General features: G+C 45.2%; 1 protein-coding gene across 2 annotated transcripts in view; it reads left to right on the forward strand.

The window, feature by feature from the left end:
- The window catches only part of CNKSR3 (CNKSR family member 3), a 99,207-nt gene extending 79,609 nt beyond the window's left edge, over positions 1-19,598 (forward strand). For both annotated transcript variants that reach the window (XM_021086603.1, XM_021086610.1), the window contains exons 8-13: positions 4,094-4,162; positions 4,673-4,819; positions 10,615-10,739; positions 14,558-14,766; positions 15,257-15,346; positions 18,041-19,598. In XM_021086603.1, coding sequence (XP_020942262.1) covers positions 4,094-4,162; positions 4,673-4,819; positions 10,615-10,739; positions 14,558-14,766; positions 15,257-15,346; positions 18,041-18,339 — 939 coding nt within the window. In that variant the 3' untranslated portion in view covers positions 18,340-19,598. The remainder of the gene's footprint in view (positions 1-4,093; positions 4,163-4,672; positions 4,820-10,614; positions 10,740-14,557; positions 14,767-15,256; positions 15,347-18,040) is intronic.

Raw genomic sequence — 21,567 nt, forward strand, 5'->3', positions numbered from 1 at the left:
GTTAACCACTGCGCCACTACGGGAACTCCTAAAAATGCTTTTCAGTGAGACAGTTTTAATGCGTACAAGTGCATGGCATTAAGCTTCAGAACCTAACACAGGCCTGACGCTCAAGTCCTTTTCTGGAGGAAGTAATTCTTAAAAACAAGAAATTTGGTAACTATTTTTTCTAATCTGGTGAATATGTATCAGAGTTTGAGCTTTAGCTACCAGGTCTTTTGATAAAATAAAATGGCATGATCTTTGATTAGGGTTTGTGGCACACGCTTGATTTCTGTAATAAGAAAAATGACATCTTAAGGCAGTCAATGAATTATAAATATGTTATGTGGTGCTGGGTGGAAGATGATGGTGTCTTTAAACATTCTCTTTTGAGCCACAGTGAAAATGCACTGAGACCACTGGGATTTTTTTTTTTTTTTCTTTTTAGAGCTGCCCCAGTGGCACATGGAAGTTCCTGGGCCAGGGGTCAAATCTGAGCTTCGGATGCCAGCCTCCACCACAGCCTCAGCAATGCCAGATCTGAGTTGCATCTGCAGCCTATGCTGCAGCTTGTGACTATGCCAGATCCTTAACCCACCGAGTGAGGCCAGGGATTGAACCTGCATCCTCAGAGACACTAGTAGGGTTTTAACGCTTTAGGCCACAAGGGGAACTCCGCATCACCTGATAGGTCATAATGGCACAGGACGTTCTCCTTTTAGGCTGGGGATGCTGCAAAGGAAAAAAAAATCACAGCCAGCATTCCTCCTTTATCCTCATCAGAGACCTTATGTATTTTAGCTGAACCACACAAGAACGTACTCATGTACCACTCAGTAGATTTTTTTTTGGAGTTAGATGCAGAAGGATGGTGAATGTTGTTTCAGTTTTTACAGAGTTGAAGTTTTGCATCGGAGCAACTTGGCGATTTCATTAACCACCAGACCTGTGCAGGTCTAGACTCAGTCAGGCCTTTGAATCAATTTTAATCTTGGGGTGAGCAGGTAGAACAGTATCATATTACTGCCAGCAGGCACACAGATTTCTTCCCTTCCCTGTTCCCCATCATACCCCCTCCCCTTCCCCGACTTTTAAGGATTGGAGTTGAATGAGAGACTCTGCAAAACTGCTTTGGAAGCAAACGAAATGTCAAATGACACGTTTCTTAGAATTCCTACTGGCCTCCTAGGATTGGGTGAGAGGTTCAGGGTTTATCTGGATGTGACTGATGCCAGCACATCCATAGAGAGAGGTGGTTCCAACTTGTGAGAGATCAAAACAGGGAAGACGTGTCTTAGTCCGTCTGGTAATCCGCCTGAGAAGGTCCCCCTTGCTTTCAGTCAATCCCCTTGTGTTCACTGAGTACCTGGAATATGCCAGATACTTTCTAAGGCGTGCAGATGAGGGTAGGAGGTTAGCTAAGAGCCCACTTGTCAAAGGCTTGATCTGGATATTTTACACTTAGTAGTAGACATTTTATCCTTAAGCAGTGGTAGAAACGGCCAGCTCAAGGACAGCTCTCTGGCTGTCACTTCCTTAAGTGGCTTCGGAGTCAGAATGTTTGATTGGCAGCCTAGTGTGGTGGCTGGTAGTGGACAGAGGTCACCAGTTGCACTCCCAAGGGAATCATCACCACGTGCCTCTCCGTTGGACTCCAAGCTGAAGCAGAGCCGGTGGTCATTGCAGGCCTCCAGTCCTTTTTTTTTTTGGAGGTTACTTGAGAAGCCAGCATCATTCCGAGGTCTGACCTACAGTATCTAGTGAGTCTCTAGCTCCTTTTTTTGATGCCGTTCAAGACCTTGACAGATGCCTTGACAGGACCCCATCGGTACTGCTATTCCCCACCCCCGACGGGAGTTGGGAAGTAGGTGAGCCTCTGAAGAATGGGTGCTTTCTTCTCCCCGTCATCACTCTTGACAGCAAACCAGAGCAAGCATCATTTTTCAATACTTCGGCACGTGGTGAAGATAGGCAGGGGCTACTGCCCTTGGGAGGATTTTGGTATCAGACTCTCTCTTTACCGGCGTTCTGCCAAGCACACCTCTTCATCCCTCGGTAGGACATTTGAGAGATGAATATGGGAGGATCCTTCGGAAGGGAAGTCAATTCAGGACACCGGGGCTTTTTTTTTAAGACTGTGTATCTATAAACAGAGACTTCATGGCCTCAGGGCCATCTTTTAGAAAGTGAAGCTTACCTTAAATGAATCCTCAGCCCAGGAAGATGAGCTGGACTGGACTGCTTACAATCAGACTTACCCAAGTCGGATCTGTAACCGTGAGTTAGGCCTCTGACCCCAGGGGCAAAAGAGCATTGGTACACTCATCATTAAAAAAAAAAAAAAAAAAAAAAAAAAGTGCCCCGAGGGAAAGAGATTTGAGACAGGCCATCTCCCCGTGGTACCCACGATGCTAGTCTCTTAGGTGAGGCACTGCTGGTTGTTATGGTGACAGGTTAAATGTTTATAGAAATAACTGTCAGAGTTACCTGTGCCTTGCGTTGGACCTAGATAAATTAGAGGCTCTGTTTCTACAGTTTACTGCTGCCTGCTTCTTTCCTGTTGAGCCTGTCACAACAGCTGAAAGAGAAACAGCAGCAAGCATGTCTTGAGTTTAGTCGTTGCCCCCTCCTGTTGTTCAAAGGTGCTATTTTTAAAGGATGGTTGTAAATTGTTTTAAGGTTCAGCCAGTTATGTGTCACCAAATAAGACACACAGGCTTAGTAATGTTTGCTTATAATGTGAAATCAAAGTTTTATCTTTTCCTTCTCTTTTGGTCATATGAAGTATCTTAAACACAAGAGTTCTAGTTTGATTAAATGAACAAGAATACTGTGGAAAAATATTTGACAACCAGTTGCATCTATGTGTCTGCATGTACACATATGTATGGATATATTATGTGCATAGATAAAATTATATTATCATAATATATATAATATGTAATATAGATTACCATATATATATTATTTGTATACTTGCAAATTTGTAGTAAACTATTATTTGAGGGAAACAAAGTTTGAACTTTGTTTTGATACACATTCTCTTGGAATTCAACCTGAAAATGAAAACAAATTTTAAATTTTCTCCAAAGAAATGTTTTCCATTGTCACTATCTTTCTACTTTAATAGCATTGTGATAACGTGAAAGACAAATTTGAAAAAAGTAAGATTTAGCTTTGTTTATTTATTTATTTTATGGCCACACTTGGGGCATATGGAAATCTCCAGACCAGGGATTGAATCCAGGCAGCCGCTGTGACCTATGCCATAGCCGTGGCACCACCCGAGCCTTTCACACACCGCACTGGGCCAAGAACCGAACCTGTGCCTCCACAGCCACCCACGCCGCTACAGTCAGATTCTTACCCACTGTGCCACAGCAGGAACCCCAGATTTAGTTTTAGTAATTGCTTAAAAGGAAATGGTATGATAGAATTATAGGGATGATTTTTACGTATTAAACAGCTGGTCGCCTTTTACGAGGTTAGCTTTGTTTGTTTTTGTCATTTTTCCATTTCTAGGGCCGCTTCTGTGGTATATGGAGGTTCCCAGGCTAGGGGTCGAATCAGAGCTGTAGCCGCCAGCCTACGCCAGAGCCACAGCAATGCGGGATCTGAGCCGCGTCTGCAACGACATCACGGCAACGCCGGATCCTTAACCCACTGAGCAAGCACAGGGACTGAACCCGCAACCTCATGGTTCCTAGTCAGATTCGTTAACCACTGCGCCATGACGGGAACTCCCACAAGGTTAGTTTTGATAGGGATGGAGGTAAGGTGCTTTTTAGGTGAACCGGTGGCTTTGCTCAGCCCATCATGTGGACAGGGCAGCCCACTCTTGGTGATAGGTTAGATGAACCTTGGCTGTTCCAACGGACAGATTATCTGTGACAACACACCGCTGATAAAATAGCTGACAGCTGCGTTCACCTGGCAGCTTGTGCAGGCTCTGTATTCGCAGGGAGAGAAGTCACCTACACCGTGTGATGTTTCTTGAGCAAATTATATTTCCACTGCTCGTTTTCTGCGGAAGAAAGAAAGGTGAAGAAAGAGAAGGAGAAAGAAAGAAGGTTTAAAAAATAAGACCCATCTCTCTGTTTGTTTCCAATAGTCCCCGGCAGACAGATCTCAGAAGATTCATGCTGGTGATGAAGTCATTCAGGTTAATCAGCAAACTGTGGTGAGTGGATTTGTTGAGACTTCAGACTTCATAGTTCCCTCTCGAAGTTTTAAACCATTGTACTTACTTTTTTCTTTTTTTTTTTTTTTTTGAGGGAAGCCAGTGCCCAGGGCATAGAGAAGTTCCCAGGCCAGGGATCGAACCTGTGCTTCAGCAGTGACAATGGGGGATCCTTAACCCGCTGAGTCACCAGTGAACTCCTTTGTTTGCATTAAAAAAAAAAATGTGGTTTATTTTGGTTTGAATTTTGAGCTTTTTGGGGGGCCACGCTCATGGTCTGTGGATCAAACCTGCATCACAGCAGTGACAACACCAAATCCTTATCGGCCAGCGGGACACTGCAATGCTTGCATTTTTACAAGTTGCCCATCATTTTCAGCAGCGCTGAGGTGAACAGATTTGTAGCTACGTCTTCACTCACAGCTGATTTCCTGGAGATCGGTTAGTTCATAGACTGGAGTTTTCATTATTCATGAGCGAGTCCCTTCTCCCCATTTTCTTTCTCTGAAGGTGGGCTGGCAGCTCAAAAACCTAGTGAGAAAGTTGAGAGAGAACCCTACCGGAGTTGTGTTGCTGCTGAAGAAGCGCCCCACAAGTTCCTTCAACTTTACTCCTGCTCCCCTGAAAAACCTACGCTGGCGGCCGCCTCTGGTGCAGGTACCGTTCCTGGTTGGAAGCCTTCCTCCGGCATCAGTGCAGGAACAGGGTCCAGCATCTGACTTGTCCCCCCAAAGAAAGATACCAGCCTGAAGGTCATTGGCTTCCGGGTCTGTGTCTGGATAATGACCCTGTATTCCTCCTTAGGAAAATAGACCTGCTGCATTTGCACTAATCCAGATGGCAGCCACTAGCTACCTGTGGCTCTGTCCGTAATTACAATGAAAAGCTTCAGCCCCTCCGTCTCCACCAGCCACATTGCAGGAGCTTGGTATGGCCACCTGTGGCCACTGGTTGCCATTTCTGCAGGTTTCTTCTGGTCCCTTTCCTCTGTCACTTCAAAGACAGGCTCACATAAAGGGGTCCACGTGGGGCTGAGGTCTCAGCCCCAGTTTATCAAGGCGGGGGAGGGACTGAGGAAGGACACCCCCTCCCCAACCTCAGTGGGGAGCTGTGTCCCTCCTTTGTTTAGATTTGGCAGTCTTGGGTGACCATAAAAAGCAGACCAGCCTTTAGGGAGTTTTATTGTTTAAATTCTGTACAAACCATTCACTTCTTAGTGCCTACACCGGGTGGGCCATGCCCCCTGACCAGCCCTCTCCTTATGTCATTGGTCCTTAGTGTTTAATTCCTAAACCATGCATGAAAAGCAGTCCCATTTTAATGCCCTTTTGTAAGATTGAGATTGCCGTTAATATGCAACTGTTTCTGAGTTTATTGTATATCTTCAAATGGAAGGGGCAGCAGTAGTCTCAAGCCCTCACTTTGGATACTTTGTGATGCATAGAGCACTGGAAATGTGTGTGTGTGTGTGTTGTGTACCTTAGAGGTGTGACAGGGACAGAAAAATAAATAACAGGATGTGGAGGGTGGAGCTAGGAGGGGCACGTAACTGAAGTCACTTCTTAAATAATAGGGGCGCATATCACTCACACCCCAGCTGCCTCTGTTTGCATCACCCACTATAAGGAGCAGCATCTTTCAATAGTTGTGGAATCCTCAGAATGTGTCACTTAACGTCCTGGAGGTCTGCCTGCATCGTTGGTGGTTAATGAGTGCTTGCTGCCCGCCAGCTCTGCCAGCTCCTTGGTGCACAGGGGTAAATGGTGGGTTCTGAAGACGTGGGCAGTGGGCATGGACTGGTAGGTGAAGGTGCCTCTTCCTGAGGAGGTGGGTGCACTTTGGAGCCTGGCAAACTAAGTGGGCTTTGGTAGGCAGATGAGAGATGGTGTGACGGAGGAGTTGACTGCAGTTCTGTCTTTCTTTCTTTTTTAATTACTACTTTTTTTAAACCGAAGTGTGGTTGACTTATAGTGCTTCAGTATACAGCAAGGTGATTCAGTTATACACACGTGCGTGTGCACACACACACAAACATGCCCACAAATCATGGATATGCCTTCCTCGGGGAAGGTTTCCTCGAAGTAGAGTGTGTGACATTCTCCTGAAAGCCATTGAGGGCACGTGCTTCAGTAAAACTTGTAAAGGAGGAAGGGAGGCAGCATCAGTGGGGCCGGGGGAGCCAGCAAGCTGCTGTCTCCAGTAGAGTCGAGTCTTGGCCTGCTCCAGGGGTGTAACTCCACGGTGATGGGCTTGTGGTAGCTGCACTCAGGGTTGGCAGCCGTCAGCGGAGGTCAGTTCTCCAGAGAAGGAGGCAGCTTCTGGGCTCACTGGCCACGGTAGGTGGGCACCACAGCCCTCCTGCAAGAATGAGTAGGACACACTCTCCAGGACAGAGGGCTGGAGAGAAAGCTGGACTAGTGGGCTGAGCTGAACGGGTGGGTCTAGAGTCCCAGGCTAAGGAGCATGGACCTCACCCCACAGGGTCACTTTGTCAACAGGGTGACAGTTGATTTTTACAATAATATCTGTGTTGATGTGCTTAGGGCCACTGAAACAAAGCGCACCCACTGAGAGGCTGAAACAAAAACTGAGTCCCTCAAAAGTCTGGTGGCTGAATGTCTAAGATCAAGGTGTTAATGGGGCCGGCATCTTCTGAGGTCTCTCTGCTTGGCTTGCAGATGGCCGTCTTCTCCCCGTGTCCTCCCGTGGTCTTTCCTCTGTGTGTCTGTGTCCTGATCTCCTCTTCTTATGGGGTCACCAGTCAGACTGGATTAGGCCCCCCCTGCCATATGACCTCATTTTAAATAAACTAAAGGTATTCTCTCCAAGTGCAACCACATTCTAGGGGTTAGGGGACATGATTTAGCCCATGGCACCATCTAAGCACAAGAAACCCCAGGTGGGAGGGGTTGCATGTCTAGATGACTGGGGATGTGGTTCTGGCAAGGCTGGGACAGGGGGGATTCTAGTGAAATGCAAGAGGCCATTTGGAAGAAGCATTAGGAGGACTCACAAAGCAGCACAGCAGAGTGGACAGGAAGGGGCTCCCGAGTTGAACTCCTGGAGTTCAAATCCCACTTCCGCCACATCTTCGCCACGGGAGCTCAGATAAGAATGTTTTACTATTTCTAAACTTCACTCCTAATTATTCGTGTTGACCCTTAGAAAAAGCTTTGACACAGGGTGAGGAGGGCAGGCAAGGCATGGGAGAAGCAGATGTGACAGTGAATCTGGATGGTGATACCAGTGATGGAAATTAGAAGGGCAGTAAAGAGCGAGCTATCTGGGAGGCAGAGATGACAGGTCTTCCGACCCTCACTGAATTTGAAGTGATACAGGAGAATTCAGGTGGATGTGTTCAGAAGGGAAGTCAAAAGTACTTCTAATTATTAATAACAAGAGTTATTCCTTGTCCTGAAAATTCATTTAAGAAGAGATATGCCTATTTTCCCCTGGTTTTGTCTACTTTCCTGCCAGCTCCACTGTGCAGTTGGGGGAAGAGGTGCTGGTGAGGAGTGAGACACTTAGCTTTGCTTCCAACCCAGGGAGAGAACAACCATCAAAATGCAGAGGCAGGTGTACAGTTTAGCTACTATGTGTCCTGGTGATTCATCGAGAATGTTTTCAGAACATGGACTCTGGTAGACCAGTACTCCGTGCACTTTCTCAGCCCCCACACAGGGTGTTGCCATGTGTGTCACTCTCTGGCAATCTGCGTGGCTGGGTGCCCACCTCTGCTGGGAGGGACCTTCTTTAGTTCTTTTTTTTTTTTGTCTTTTGTCTTTTTGCCTTTTTGTTGTTGTTGTTGCTATTTCTTGGGCCGCTCTCGCGGCATATGGAGGTTCCCAGGCTAGGGGTTGAATCGGAGCTGTAGCCACCAGCCTACGCCAGAGCCACAGCAACGCGGGATCCGAGCCGCGTCTGCAACCTACACCACAGCTCACGGCAACGCCGGATCGTTAACCCACTGAGCAAGGGCAGGGACCGAACCCGCAACCTCATGGTTCCTAGTCGGATTCGTTAACCACTGCGCCACGATGGGAACTCCGCTTCTTTAGTTCTTGTCAACACCATTGGTTTTGTCCCGGGAAAGATGGTCATTGCGCTGTTTTTAAGCCACAATCCTGGTAAACGAGGGCTGTTGATTCAGAAATTGGTGTTGGAGTTTTCAGAAAGTGCCGGTTCTGTGGAGATGCTCCAGATTTCTTCACTTCTACTACAGGGAGGCCCTGGGTTCTGGCCCCATGTTTGCAGATGTGCAAGATTAATAGGACACGATGCGAATCAATTATGTAGTGAGGAGAGTCTCCAGGCTGTGTGTGAGGGGCTGGCATACAGGGTATGGGGATTATGCTCTGGGGAGACTGGAGACTCAGCCCCCGTTTCCTTGTGCCTCCGGGTTGCTCCCCCAAAATGGGGCTGTCACTCTGAGCGCTGGCCACTCCTGTCCTCCCGACCCTTAGGCTCTAGTTCACACTCTCACTTCTGGGATTTACGGGGTCTTCTGTCAGTCCCCGCCTGGACGGGAGAGGGCTTAGGTGTCTCCCCAGAGCCAGCACAGTCCTCACTGCCCCCCAGTGGCCTTCACCAGCTGCCTGGGTGCCTTGACTCAGATTTCCCTGCTGATCTTTACCAACCAGAAAAGGCTGATCCACTCTATCCACTCCTCTGTCCATGGACATTTAGGTGGCTGCCATGTCTTGGCTACTGTATCTAGTGCTGCAGTGAACATTGAGGTGCACGTATCTTTTTGACTCATGGTTTTCTCTGGATAGATGCCCAGGAGTGGGACTGCTGGATGAAGAAAATGTGGTACATATATGCAGTGGAATATTAACTCAGCCATAAAAAGAATGAAATAATGGCATTTGCAGCAACATGGATGGACCTAGAAATTATCATACTAAATGGAGTTAGTCAGACAGTGAGAGGCAAACATCATATGCTATCATTTATATGTGGAATCTAAAAAAAGGATACAAATGAACTTTTTTTCAAAACAGAAACAGACTCACGTCATAGACTTTGAAAATATTATGGTTACCAGAGGGGACAGGTGTTGGGTGGGGAGAAGAGGCACGGACTGGGGGTTTAGGATGGAAATATTCTAAAATTAGGTTGACGATGGGTGTACAGCTATAAATATAATAAAATTCCTTGAATTGAAAAAAGAAAAGGCTGGTTGTCACTGTCAGATTGTAGATGAGATAGCACTGAAGGGCTTACACAGCTTTTAAAAAAATAGGTCCTCTGAGACGAATAATATAATTAAAGTGAAGTCGTATGGATTTTAATTTTAAAAATTAACTTGTGTGTAAGTGTATATGTGTCTAATACTAAATTAAACAGCACGAGATTGTGTACTTACTATGTGACAAGCCATGCGCTAAGCCCATGACATGCATGATGTCACTTAAGTCTCACAGCCACCCTGTGTTGCCACTCTTCCTTGTCCCTGTTTTTTCCCATTCTGTAGATGAGGCACAGAGAAGTTGAGTGATTTTCCCAGAGATACACAGCTAACGAGAGGTATAACCAGGATTGCACCCAGACCTTCTGAATCCTGAGCCTACCCTCCTAGGCAGTGGTAGGATCGTTAGTATTTTGAGTGAACTGACTCATTCCGTCCTCACTGCAGCCTGATGTGAGAGGCGTTGTCAGCCTGCCTGTTTCTCAGAGGAAGAAACTGAGGCAGGGGTGTTTAAATGATTTGCTCAGAGCTAGAATTCAAACCTGCCTGGTACTTGGTTCCCAGGCGTCTGCTTCTCACTATGCACCTAGACTTTCAAAACTCTCGATAAATGATGTGTGTGTATGTGTATATACACAGATTGTATATATGATGTGTGTACATACACACACATACATATAAAACAATATTAGCCCATACAAAATGAAATAATACCATTTGCAGCAACATAGATGAATCGAGAGATTATCATATTAAGTCAGGCAAAGACAAACATATGATATGGTTTATATGTGGACTCTTAAAAAAATGATACAAGTGAACTTATTTACAAAACAGAAACAGACTTACAGATGCAGAAAATGAACTTATGGTTTCCAAAGGGGAAGGGGGAGGGATGAATTAGGAGTTGGGGGTTAACAGATATACACTATTCTCTATAAAGTCGATAAATAACAAGGACCCACTGTAGAGCGCAGGGAACTCTGTCAATATTCTCTAATAACCTATATGGGAAAAGAATTGGAAAAGAATGGATATATATGTATGTATCTGAATCACTTTGCTATACACCTGAAACTAACACAGCCTTGTAAATCAACTATATTAAAAAAACACTTGGTAAATTTTGAGGGTCTCAGGGAAGCATACGCATGGAATGTTGCTAGTAGCTGCAGACACACACCACTCTGGGGCTGGTGTTGGTTTTGGGGAGAACGATCTCCAAGTTAACCTCCCGGCGTCTGCACTTGCCCCCCTTCAGACCTCACCTCTGCCCACGACCACCCAGTCTCCAGACAGCACTATGGACGCCTCGCTGAAGAAGGAGAAGCCGGCCATCCTGGATCTTTACATCCCTCCTCCTCCGGCCATTCCCTACTCGCCCCGGTACGTCGGTGCCTGTTTTCGTGGTGTGCACGTCTCCTGTGTGTGGAGATTCTAGTGGGGGTGGGAGGACCTCGGGCAAATCGAGAGGAGAGGTTCCTGAACTCCCGGGTGATGGGGCTGAGTTTTGAATCCGCTGTCAACACCTGTCATCCTGGGGTGGGGGAGCCAGACGGCTGGTGGGGAGGGGGCTTCTTACAGCGTGTGGTCTTGGGAAGGCATTGTTTTGCTTCCTTGCTGGGCATCGGCAGGTACCTGAAGGGGGTCCCTGAAGCTTAAGTTTCATGAGGTACATGGTAAATTCATCCCTGGGGCAGAAGGTAATGAGTATTTCTGAGATGAATTAAGGTTGCAGTTGTACTTTGCTGAGAGAGATGTGTTCTTTGTAGGACTTAAAAAAACGTGTGGGAGTTCCCATCGTGGCTCAATGGTTAACGAATCCAGCTAGGAACCATGAGGTTGCAGGTTCGATCCCTGGCCTTGCTCAGTGGGTTAAGGATCTGGCGTTGCCTTGAGCTGTGGTGTAGATTGCAGACGTGGCTTGGATCCTGAGTTGCTGTGGCTCTGGCGTAGGTCGGTGGCTACAGCTTCAATTAGACCCCTGGCCTGGGAACCTCCATATGCCATGGGAGCACCCCTAGAAAAGGCAAAAAGACAAAAAAAAAAAAGTGTAGATGGGCTATATTTGCGTGTGCATATGTGTTTATGTGTATGTATCTATTATAAATTCTTAAAGATCATTGCTTTCTTAACGGCTCTCTTAAATGTCCATGGTGAACTGAAGATAGTCGTGCTAGATGTTACAAAGGGTGTGATTAAGGATGAAATATAGGCTTATTCCTATCATCTTACATGGTTACCTATGCTGGTAAAATGAGAGAATCTGACTTGTTTATTCAACATTAATTTACTGAGAGTGGGGACTCAGTTATCATCTTATGCAAAACAGATGTAGATCTTGCCCCCAGAGAACTGCCAGTGTTTTAGTTGCCTGTTCAAGAATAAATTGAGAAAAATGTAATCATGATGTAATACTTCATAAGACAAAGTGTGGGCTGAACTTGTAGTGAGGTTTCAGTTTATATTGGAGTTTTTTGTTTGCTTTTGTTTGGAGCGGAACTCTTTGCTTCTGTTGTGTTTCTCTTCTGGGCAGAGAGAAGGGTTCGTGTCATTTTCCTCTTCTTTGAGTCTTGGTTTGCCCCGAACTTATCACAGCAGGTAGAGCAGTGACCTCGGTAATAGGGGAGTTCCGGTCGCTGGACAGACTCCTTCCTGTACTCACAGATCCGTCGTGCGGTTGCGATGTCTTAAGGGTGTTTAAAACTTCAAGGAGTTATTGCCTTTGCACATGGAGCGCAGAGGGGCCACTGATGACCAGCGTGTGGATGCTTCTATCACACACTGCTGTGCCAGCTTCCCTAATCCTGGATGCACTTGTCTGGGTCACAGGAGCTGCGGCAAAAAAAAAAAAAAAATAAGTACATAGTAAGGGGGAAAGGGAACTGGGGCTTTTAATCTGTTTGGGGGAGGTACGTATGCACGCGCGCGCACACACACACACACACACACACACACATGCTATTAATGAAGGCTATTTTCCGAGCAGTGAAAAAGACACATGGTTACAGAGAACAGGTGGTAAGTCGGGAAAGCTTTGTGGATGGGGAAGTTATAGGCCAGGTTTAAAAGTACAGAAGGAGATAGAGTGGAGGGGAAAGGTATGCAGGCAGCAGACTCCCTGGGAAGACCCATAGGCAAGGCTGATCTATAGATTGTTTCTGGACTCAGCACATTCTGTATCGACCTAGTTGTTTTGCAGTGATCGCTGAGTGGGATGGACCAAATGCAAAAAAATTTAACCAGCTGGTAACCTGGACTCACCTAAAATTAATTTGAAGTTTTATTATAAATAGCTGACATTTGGAAAGGATTAAGTTGCAGTTGGAGGACCGGTTTTTGCCAGTTTCTGTCCTTCGTTCAGAGAATAGACACTTCTCATTGGTTACAATAAAGGCCCCTTTGTATTTTTTTGACATCTTTTTCAAATCTAACAACTTCCATTTACATGTCAAGTGTCTTCTTTGCTGGATCTTGGCAGAGATACTGCTCTTGGCTTGAGAAAAAAATGTTTGCTAGATCATACCTGAACTTGTGGTTTCTGTTCTAAGTAGGAGATTCAATTATAGGACAGATGGACAGGGAAACCAGAGCTAGCTTTTCAATAGTATATTTGTATCACTTAAATATATATGGGAAAAAACCTCATTTTCTCTTATTTAATAGGGTCATGGCATTTAGTCTTATTTAGTAGGATCTGCATGTATTTGAAAGGCAACTGTGATTGAAGAGTAATGCTTTTTCCTCCAGAGGAAAAGGAGGATTTTTTTTTTTTTTTTTTGCTTTTTAGGGCCGCATTGGCAGCATATGGATGTTCCCAGGCTAGGGGTGGGATCCGAGCTGGAGCTGCTGACCTATGCCACAGCCCGGGCCACGCCAGATCCTTAACCCACTGAATGAGGCCAGGGATTGAACTTGCATCCTCATGCATACTAGTTGGGTTCTTAACCTGCTGAGCCACAATGGGACCTCTGGAAAGGAGGATTAAATTTTCTCACTTGTCCCAAAGCAACTGACAAGTTTTTGCACAGCAAAAGAAACCAAAAAGAAAGCAAAAAGACGACTTACAGAATGGGAGAAAATAGTTTCCAATGATGCAACTGACAAGGGCTTAATCTCTAAAATATACAAACAACTTATACAACTCAACAACAAAAAAGCCAACAACCCAATTGAAAAATGGGCCAAAGACCTGAATAGACATTTTTCCAAGGAAGATATACAGATGGCCAGCAAGCACATGAAAAAATGCTCATCATCACTGATTATTAGAGAAATGTAAACCAAAACTACCACGAGATACCATCTCACACCAGTCAGAATGGCCGTCATTCGTAAGTCCACAAATAACAAATGCTGGAGGGGGTGTGGAGAAAAGGGAACCCTCCTGCACTGTTGGTGGGAATGGAAGCTGGTACAACCACTGTGAACAGTATGGAGGTACCTTAGAAATCTATACATAGAACTACCATATGATCCAGCAGTCCCACTTTTGGGCATATATCCAGACAAAACTTTCCTTAAAAAAGACACATGCGCCCTCATGTTCATAGCAGTTCTATTCACAATAGCCAAGACATGGAAACAACCCAAATGTCCATCAGCAGATGATTGGATCAGGAAGATGTGGTATATATACACAATGGAATACTACTCAACCATAAAAAAGAAGGAAATAATGCCATTTGCAGCAACATGGATGGAACTAGAGATTCCTATACTGAGTGAAATAAGTCAGAAAGAGAAAGACAAATACCATATGATATCACTTATATCTGGAACCTAATATACAGCACAAATGAACCTTTCCACAGAAAAGAAAATCATGGACTTGGAAAATAGATTTGTGGTTGCCAAGGGGGAGAGAGAGGGAGTGGGATGGACTGGGAGCTTGGGGTTAATAGATGCAGACTATTGCCTTTGGAATGGATTAGCAATGAGATCCTGCTGTGTAGCACTGGGAACTATGTCTAATCACTCATGATGGAGCAGGAAAATGTGAGAAAAAAGAATGTATACATGTATGTGTAACTGGGTCAACATTCTTACAGTAAAAAAAAAATAATGTATCGGGAAAATAAAAAAAATAGCACAAAAAAGTAAAAAATAAATTTTCTCACTTGTGCTAGAAGTAGTGTGTCTCCTATGCTTCTTTGGTGTGAGAGGGTCTTTGTAAGCAATTTAATTCTTGCTCTGTCTTGCAGGGAGGAGAACGGGAGTGCTGGTTATGGAGGAGTCAGCAAGTGTAAACAGCCACTGCCTGGTCCTAAGGGATCCGAGTCCCCCAATTCCTTCCTGGATCAGGAAAGCCGGAGACGGAGATTTACTATCGCTGATTCTGATCAGTTGCCTGGGTATTCGGTGGAAACCAATGTTCTGCCCACAAAAATGAGAGAGAAAACACCATCTTACGGTACGTTGCTGAGTGTGTGTTTTCTCTCTTCCTCTCCCCTCTCCCAATTTGGAACCTTTGGGTGAATTTGGCAGACTTGGAGGGTCATCCAAAGACAACATCAACCTCTCTGAAATTTTAAGTATGAGACCTTTATTCATCTCTCTAAAGCAAAGGCTTGTTGAGTCATTACACTGCCTGGCATCAAAGCCCAGGGGGTTGAGATCATGTTACAATTTTAACTTTCCATGCCCGCATTTGAACTTGGAGTTGCTTTCTTTGCTCTGTGGACCCAGAGACTCAAGTTCAGCTTCTTCTGGCCTAATTGATTGCTTGCTATGGAAAGACACTGCTTTAAAACACTTTCCTTATTTGGAACTATGTTATTGGTTATGTGGAAGCGTTTGTGACAATGGGGTCGGGGAGGGAGTTGAAGTCTGGATAAAGGGAAGGGGTCTGTCAAGTCCAAAAACTCTGCCGACTTTTCCTTTTGCTTCCTCTTCTGCTGAAGGCAAGCCCCGGCCTTTGTCCATGCCTGCGGACGCCAGCTGGATGGGGATTGTGGACCCTTTTGCCAGGCCTCGAGGTCATGGGAGGAAAGGTAAGTTGAATTTAGGCGCAAACTGAAAAGCACCAGACCTGGAGTCAAAAGCCCAGGCCCCCATTTCAGCCCTAGTCCTAAGTGAGTTCTAATGACTGGAGCAGGGACTTGGCCGGAATCTCACCCGAGCTACAGCATCGGGGGTGCCGAAGGCCTCTGAGGTCCTGCCTGTGTCCAGAATGGCAGAATTATATACGCGTAGCTGTAAAGCTCCTGATCGGTATTGTGTGGCTTCCAAAGGCTGTAGACATCGATGGCCCAGTTTCTAAACAAGTAGAAACACCTTATTCCTTAAACCGTCTCACCTGTATGTTATGACTATTATTATTGGAGTCTTTGATTTTTTGGCAAACAACAAACATGGCTTTTTTTTTTTTTTTTTCTCCCCACTCCTTCTTGTACCTACAATTAGCAAAGAAACTTGTGTTTAATTAACCCCGTAATCAAAGTTACTGGTGATGACACTAGTCTTGAGGGAAATCTTGATAAATCTCTTATTTGGGGCCTGATTACATTTGATGGTCAGCACTGCAGGACACTGCTCTTGCAATGTCAGTGTGGAGAGCTGGTGCAAAGTTGAGTACAGGAGGCCTTAGAGAGTAAAAGGAGGGAGAAAAAAGCCCAGCTTCCAAAGTGTTCTACCCCTGGCATTTCCCCGGGGTTTGGTAAATGTCACCTAAGTACCTGACTCACCTGGAGTACATTAAATTGGAAAAGCCGGAAGGTGCCTTCTCAGGTCCAGCACTCCCTTCGTTGACTCGAAAAATCTTTGGAGCAGTCAGCAGGGGGCAGGGCAGTCCTTTGTTTAGATGCAGAAATGGCCACATCTTCATTGCCGTTCTTTTTAACCTTGAAAGCCCTTGATTTAGCCTCTTATTTCTTTTAATATTGAGATATGGGGAGTAGGGTGGGAAGCAGAAGGTCGGGAGAGTGGACAGATCCTTGACCCCTGACCCACTTCCACATTTTTCAGATGTGGTCGTCTTAGAAAAAAAGGTATCCGCATAATGACACTTAAAAAAAAAAAAAAAAGAAGAAGCTTTTTTGAGTGACAACTCACAGAACCGCAAAGCTCACCTCGTTAAAATGTGCAATTCGGTATTTTATTTATTTATTTTTTTTACTATAGTCGTAGAGTTATACTAATTCCAGAATATTTTATCACCTCAAAAAGATACCCCTTTAAGCTGTCATTCCTCGTTGCCTCCTATTTCAGCTCCTGGCAACCCACACTCTACCTTCTGTCTTTGGATTTTATTTATTTATTTATTTATTTTTGTCTTTTTAGGGCCGCACCTGTGGCATATGGAAGTTCCCAGGCTAGGGGTCAAATCGGAGCAGCAGCTGCCGGCCTACACCGCAGCCACATCAACGCAGGATCCGAGCTGCATCTGCGACCTACACCACAGCTCATGGCAACCTGGATCCTTAACCTACTGAGTGAGGCCAGGGATCGAACCCGCATCCTCATGGATACTCGTTGGGTTCAAAACCCACTGGGCCACGACAGGAACTCTCCTGTCTTTGGATTTATCTATTAATAAACTCCTAGAAAATGTGGCTTTTTGACGATGGGAACTTTTAAAAAGTTGCTTTCCCCTTCGGTTCCAAAAGCAAAACAAATACGTTGAACAACATCAAGAAGGTACAAGAAAATTCATCTGTCGTCTGCTCCCCCAGCCTAGAAGTAATCCCTCTGAATGTTTTGTGTATCTTCTAGTTGTTCCTATATTTATATATTATACACTTAGGAAAAAATGTGCAAAATGGAATAGCTAGGTGTTCAGGAAGACAGCAAAAGGGGTTGCTAGGTGTTCAGGAAGACAGCGTAAAGGGGTTGTGTTTAGAACAGGTGCATTTTTGGTAACAGCTGCATTGCTAATCCATCTCATGGCTCTAGCACCTCTTGGTTCAGTCTGCTCTTGTTGGACCTTTAGGTTATTTCTGTTTCTTTCCCCGGTTGTAAATAATACTTCAAGAAGCATCTCGCATGTATGATGGTCTTCAAACATTATCAGCAGTGGAATTTCTAGGTCAAAGGAATTCCCCATGAGAGTACTTGCAGTTTAGGTTTTTATTCAGTTTTTTACCCACGCCTTGCATCCCAGGGGGTCTACAGGTACTTAGGATGGGATCATTCTTCCTTTTCCGGAAATGCCTCAAGCCTTTCCGAGCATTAAAATCTTTGAACCCCACCCATTAGAGGTGAGGCGTGTCTGCCCTGCATTAAGGGTGACAACCTAAGGCATCTTCCTAATGTTTCCGAGGCAGGGGTGCATCTGGGATAAGAACCACTCTTCCCAAAGCCCGGGCTCTGTGCTGCAAGCATCCAGAAAGGACAGGTGTGAAGGAGTGACGCAATTATCAGGCTTCCTCTCTCTCTCTCTCTCTCTCTTTTATTTTAAGCGAAGTTATTTTACAGAGTTAAAAAGTGTAGGCTCTGATTCTGCTCTGCTCTTGTGTTACCTCTCAGGTGGGAGAGCAGCCTGGAGCCTGGACTTGTTTCTGCTTTCTCACTACCCAGTGAGAATGGATGGGATGGGCCTGGCTGCCTGGGAGGCCTGGTAGCTCATCCTGGGTGTGGGGCGGGAGGGGTGGTGGTGCTGCTTTCAGAGGCAGGGGACGGCTGAACAGGTTGCAGCCCGCCGAGGATGGGTGTTTTAAAGACTGCTTGTGGGCTTTGTCTGCGAACAGGTGAAGATGCTCTTTGCCGGTATTTCAGTAATGAGCGGATCCCGCCCATCATCGAAGAAAGCTCGGCGCCCCCGTACCGCTTCTCCAGGCCCCCCACGGAGAGGCAGCTGGTCCGCGGCGCAGACTACATCCGAGGCAGCAGGTGCTACCTCAGTTCGGATCTGCACAGCAGCGCCACGATTCCGTTCCAGGAGGAAGGGACCAAAAAGAAAGCTGGGCCCTCGGCAGCCAGGTCCTCTTCCGCTGAACCGTCCCTGTTGGTCAGCTGGTTTACCCGCCTGAAACTTTTGACTCACTGAGCCCTGCACTCCCTGGCTTCTCCCCGTTTCCTGTCACCAAGTGCCTTGCTTCCTCGGTTGACAACCTGTTCTGATTTTCATCCGCAGTATTATGTAGCGACTTTGTGCAATTCCGTGGGGTTTTTTTTGGTTTTGTTTTGTTGTTGTTGTTGTTTTAACATCGTGTACTGCCCTTCTGGGAATTTTGAAGTCATTGGATGGGAACAAATCCAGAGGATCTTAGGTGAGGCTTGTGGAGACTGAAGGAGAAGAATGATTCAAGTCTGATTTTTTTTTTCTTTTTTTTTTTTTTTTTTGCTTTCTTGAGAGTCAGAATATGGAGACATGCTCTATAAACCGGAGCCTCAGCCAGGAATGTTGTGGTCGTTATGAGGAACTGGGCCGTTTTTCATTTTGGGGTGGGGCTGAAATGGGTGGCCCCTGTCACACTGATGTGTTGGGTTTTGGTCCAACTTCTTCACCTGAAAAAGCCAGCGGAGAAAACGTTTTTGTTTTGATTTTTCAAGCTACATACCATATGTGTACGTGTAGCGGCTCTGACTTTGAAATAACACTTGTCAAGGGGCTGATGCTCTTTCAGAGCGGAGAGTCAAGTGTAGGCCTGTTACACTTGGTTAATATCCTTTTCATAACAATCTCCGTGGAGGTCAAGTCACACAAAAACATGTGAAACTATTTCGATAGGGCTCCCTACCCACAAAGAAGTTTATGGTTATTTGAGAGAGGTGGCCTCGTTGTTATGTATTATTGTCTTTAAGGGAAAAAGAAGCTATACGATTTGCTGACGGCCAAAGCATCATTCAGAAAAATGAAACAACTTATGTTTAGAAGAGAGACGTTGGTTTGTGTTTTGACCTGTTCAATGACTATCTTCCGGAAAAGAATGGACAGTTCCTCAAAAATTATATACATTTGGCTAATTAGAAATTTCTTGGGGAAAAAAACTCACGGTCACTCACTTTCAGCTAGCATCAGGTATTTTGGAAAAGTGTGTCTGGATATTAACTCATGTTTCAACTGAATGTATGATATTTTGTTAGAATGGAAAAGTACTATCTTGTTAATTTAAATGTTTTAAATATAGTTGTATATTTTTCCTACTCTTAGTCACATGTAATTGATATATTGGTGTCTTACATGAAGCTAATGAGAAAGTGTGCAAGATGTTTTCAGGTTCACCAGTGACCACCAAGGCTATTGCCACTGTGGGCACTATTGTTAAAAAAAAAAAAAAAAAAAAAAGCAAAATAAACCCTTCCCAAGCATTTTAGGATTTCATGGATTGGAAATGGGGGCCTTGAGGGGGAGCCTGCGTAAAGCACAATTACATTCTGGGAATTTTCTGAGGTATTGAGATTCCTGGGCAGGGCTGGTACCCCTGCCTCAAAAATACCCTCCCCCTCCAATGGTCTACTTTGCGGAACTGCCCGAAATTCCACACGTTGGCGATTGCCTGGAGCAAGTAAACTCTTCCTTTTAAAAAGTGCCTTTGCGGGGTGAAGGGAACTGTCAGCCGCTCCTGTGTTAGTGGGATTGAATTCAGTCAGCCCGTTTTCCTGTCAACCAACCCCTAAGGGACCTGCAGGGAAGATGGAAGACTTGTTTCTTGCAGGATGACAGGGGGTTTGAAACCGAGGGAAGAGGAGGAATGTGTGATTCATTGGGTGCTTGTAATACAGTAGCAGGGCCGGGGGGGTGGGGGTGATAGGGTCCTGAGGACGAGGAGGGAGCTGTGGAAAGGGGGGAGCACCAGCCCTGGCCCCTTACTGTTAGCTTGGCTGGCTTGAAGCCCAGAAAATGGGGCCAAACGCTTCCTCTCACTCCCCAGATTTAGGGGCGCTTTAGCTCCCCCGAGTAATGAGTTCGGGGTCTTCGGAGGTCGTAGTTGGAGGTTCGCCCCCTTTCTGTGGAGTAAATGCCCTTTGTGAGCAAATCACCATCCTCCATATGTCACTGCTCCGCGTAAGTAACGGTGCCAGATCTGTTTTCCAGACTGTTCCCTGAAGTCCTGGGAAAGACAGAAAATGTTGGGGCTTCTCTCCTTTCAATTGCTTCATTTTTATTTTCATTTGGGGGTTTTCTCCTGAAATGTATTTGAGAAATAGATTGCCACCTAAAGGAGTTTGTAACTGTCTTTACTATTGACATGTATAATTAATAATTTAATACTAATTTCCTAGAAAGTAATGGAAATCACTTGCTCTGGTAGTAACTAGGTTTCGTGGTGGGTGTGCATGAACGTACGAAGCTGCAGAATGACCCTTTTGGACATGATCCTTCAAAAGAGATTTTTTTGAATACTACCAGACCCAGATCAACGCCTACCCCTTCTTATAACAAATATTTGATAACATCACCGCAACCATCGACTGAAAATCATGGGTGGTAAAACCTGCCTTTGTACATAAAGGCATCATCCACATTTGCTATTCCAAAATGAAATGGATAGGTACTATAACTGACTATATACATGCCTATCAATGCAGGGTCTTCACTAATATAAACCAGATACACATGTGTAAGTATTTTGTAATGAAGTAATTGTCTTAATATGTAAATGCTCTAGCATGATTATGCTCCGAGATGTCCGAAATAATGAGAAAAAGCACATATCTGTGTTTGTATGTGAAATCACCATGCCCGGGGCAGTCTGCCTTTGGCAGCTCAACCCCAGAAATGAGATCGATGCCAGCAGTGCGAATTTTCTAAAATGTGGCCAATTCTTTTTTTTTGAATTGAATGAAAGATTCTTTCAATTCTGTAGTACTTTACAACGTTCAAAAGTTGCGCACCCATGATTTCACATAATCCCATGACAACCCCCTTCCCCCCCCCCGTCCCTCTGTTGCCCCTCTCCCTTCCCTTTCCCCTCTGAGAACCACTAGTTCTCTGTATCTGCAAGTCTGCTTCTTTCTTGTTTTGTTCACTAGTTTTTGTAGTTTTTAGATTCCACACATAAGTGGTATTGTACAGTATTTGTCTTTCTCCTCCTGACTTTACTCAGCATCATACCCTCCAAGGCCATCCACGTTGCTGCAAATGGCATTACTTCATTCTTTTTTACGGTAGAGTAGTATTCCATGGCGTATATAGGCCATGTCTTCTTTATCCATTCATACGCTGATGGACACTTTGGTTGCTTCCATACCTTGGTAAATGCTGCTATGAACATTGGTGTACTTGTATCTTTTTGAATTATGGTATATGGTTTTTTTCTTTTTCTTTTTT

This window comes from Sus scrofa, chromosome 1 (assembly GCF_000003025.6).
Source record: "Sus scrofa isolate TJ Tabasco breed Duroc chromosome 1, Sscrofa11.1, whole genome shotgun sequence".
Classification (NCBI taxonomy): Eukaryota; Metazoa; Chordata; class Mammalia; order Artiodactyla; family Suidae; genus Sus; species Sus scrofa.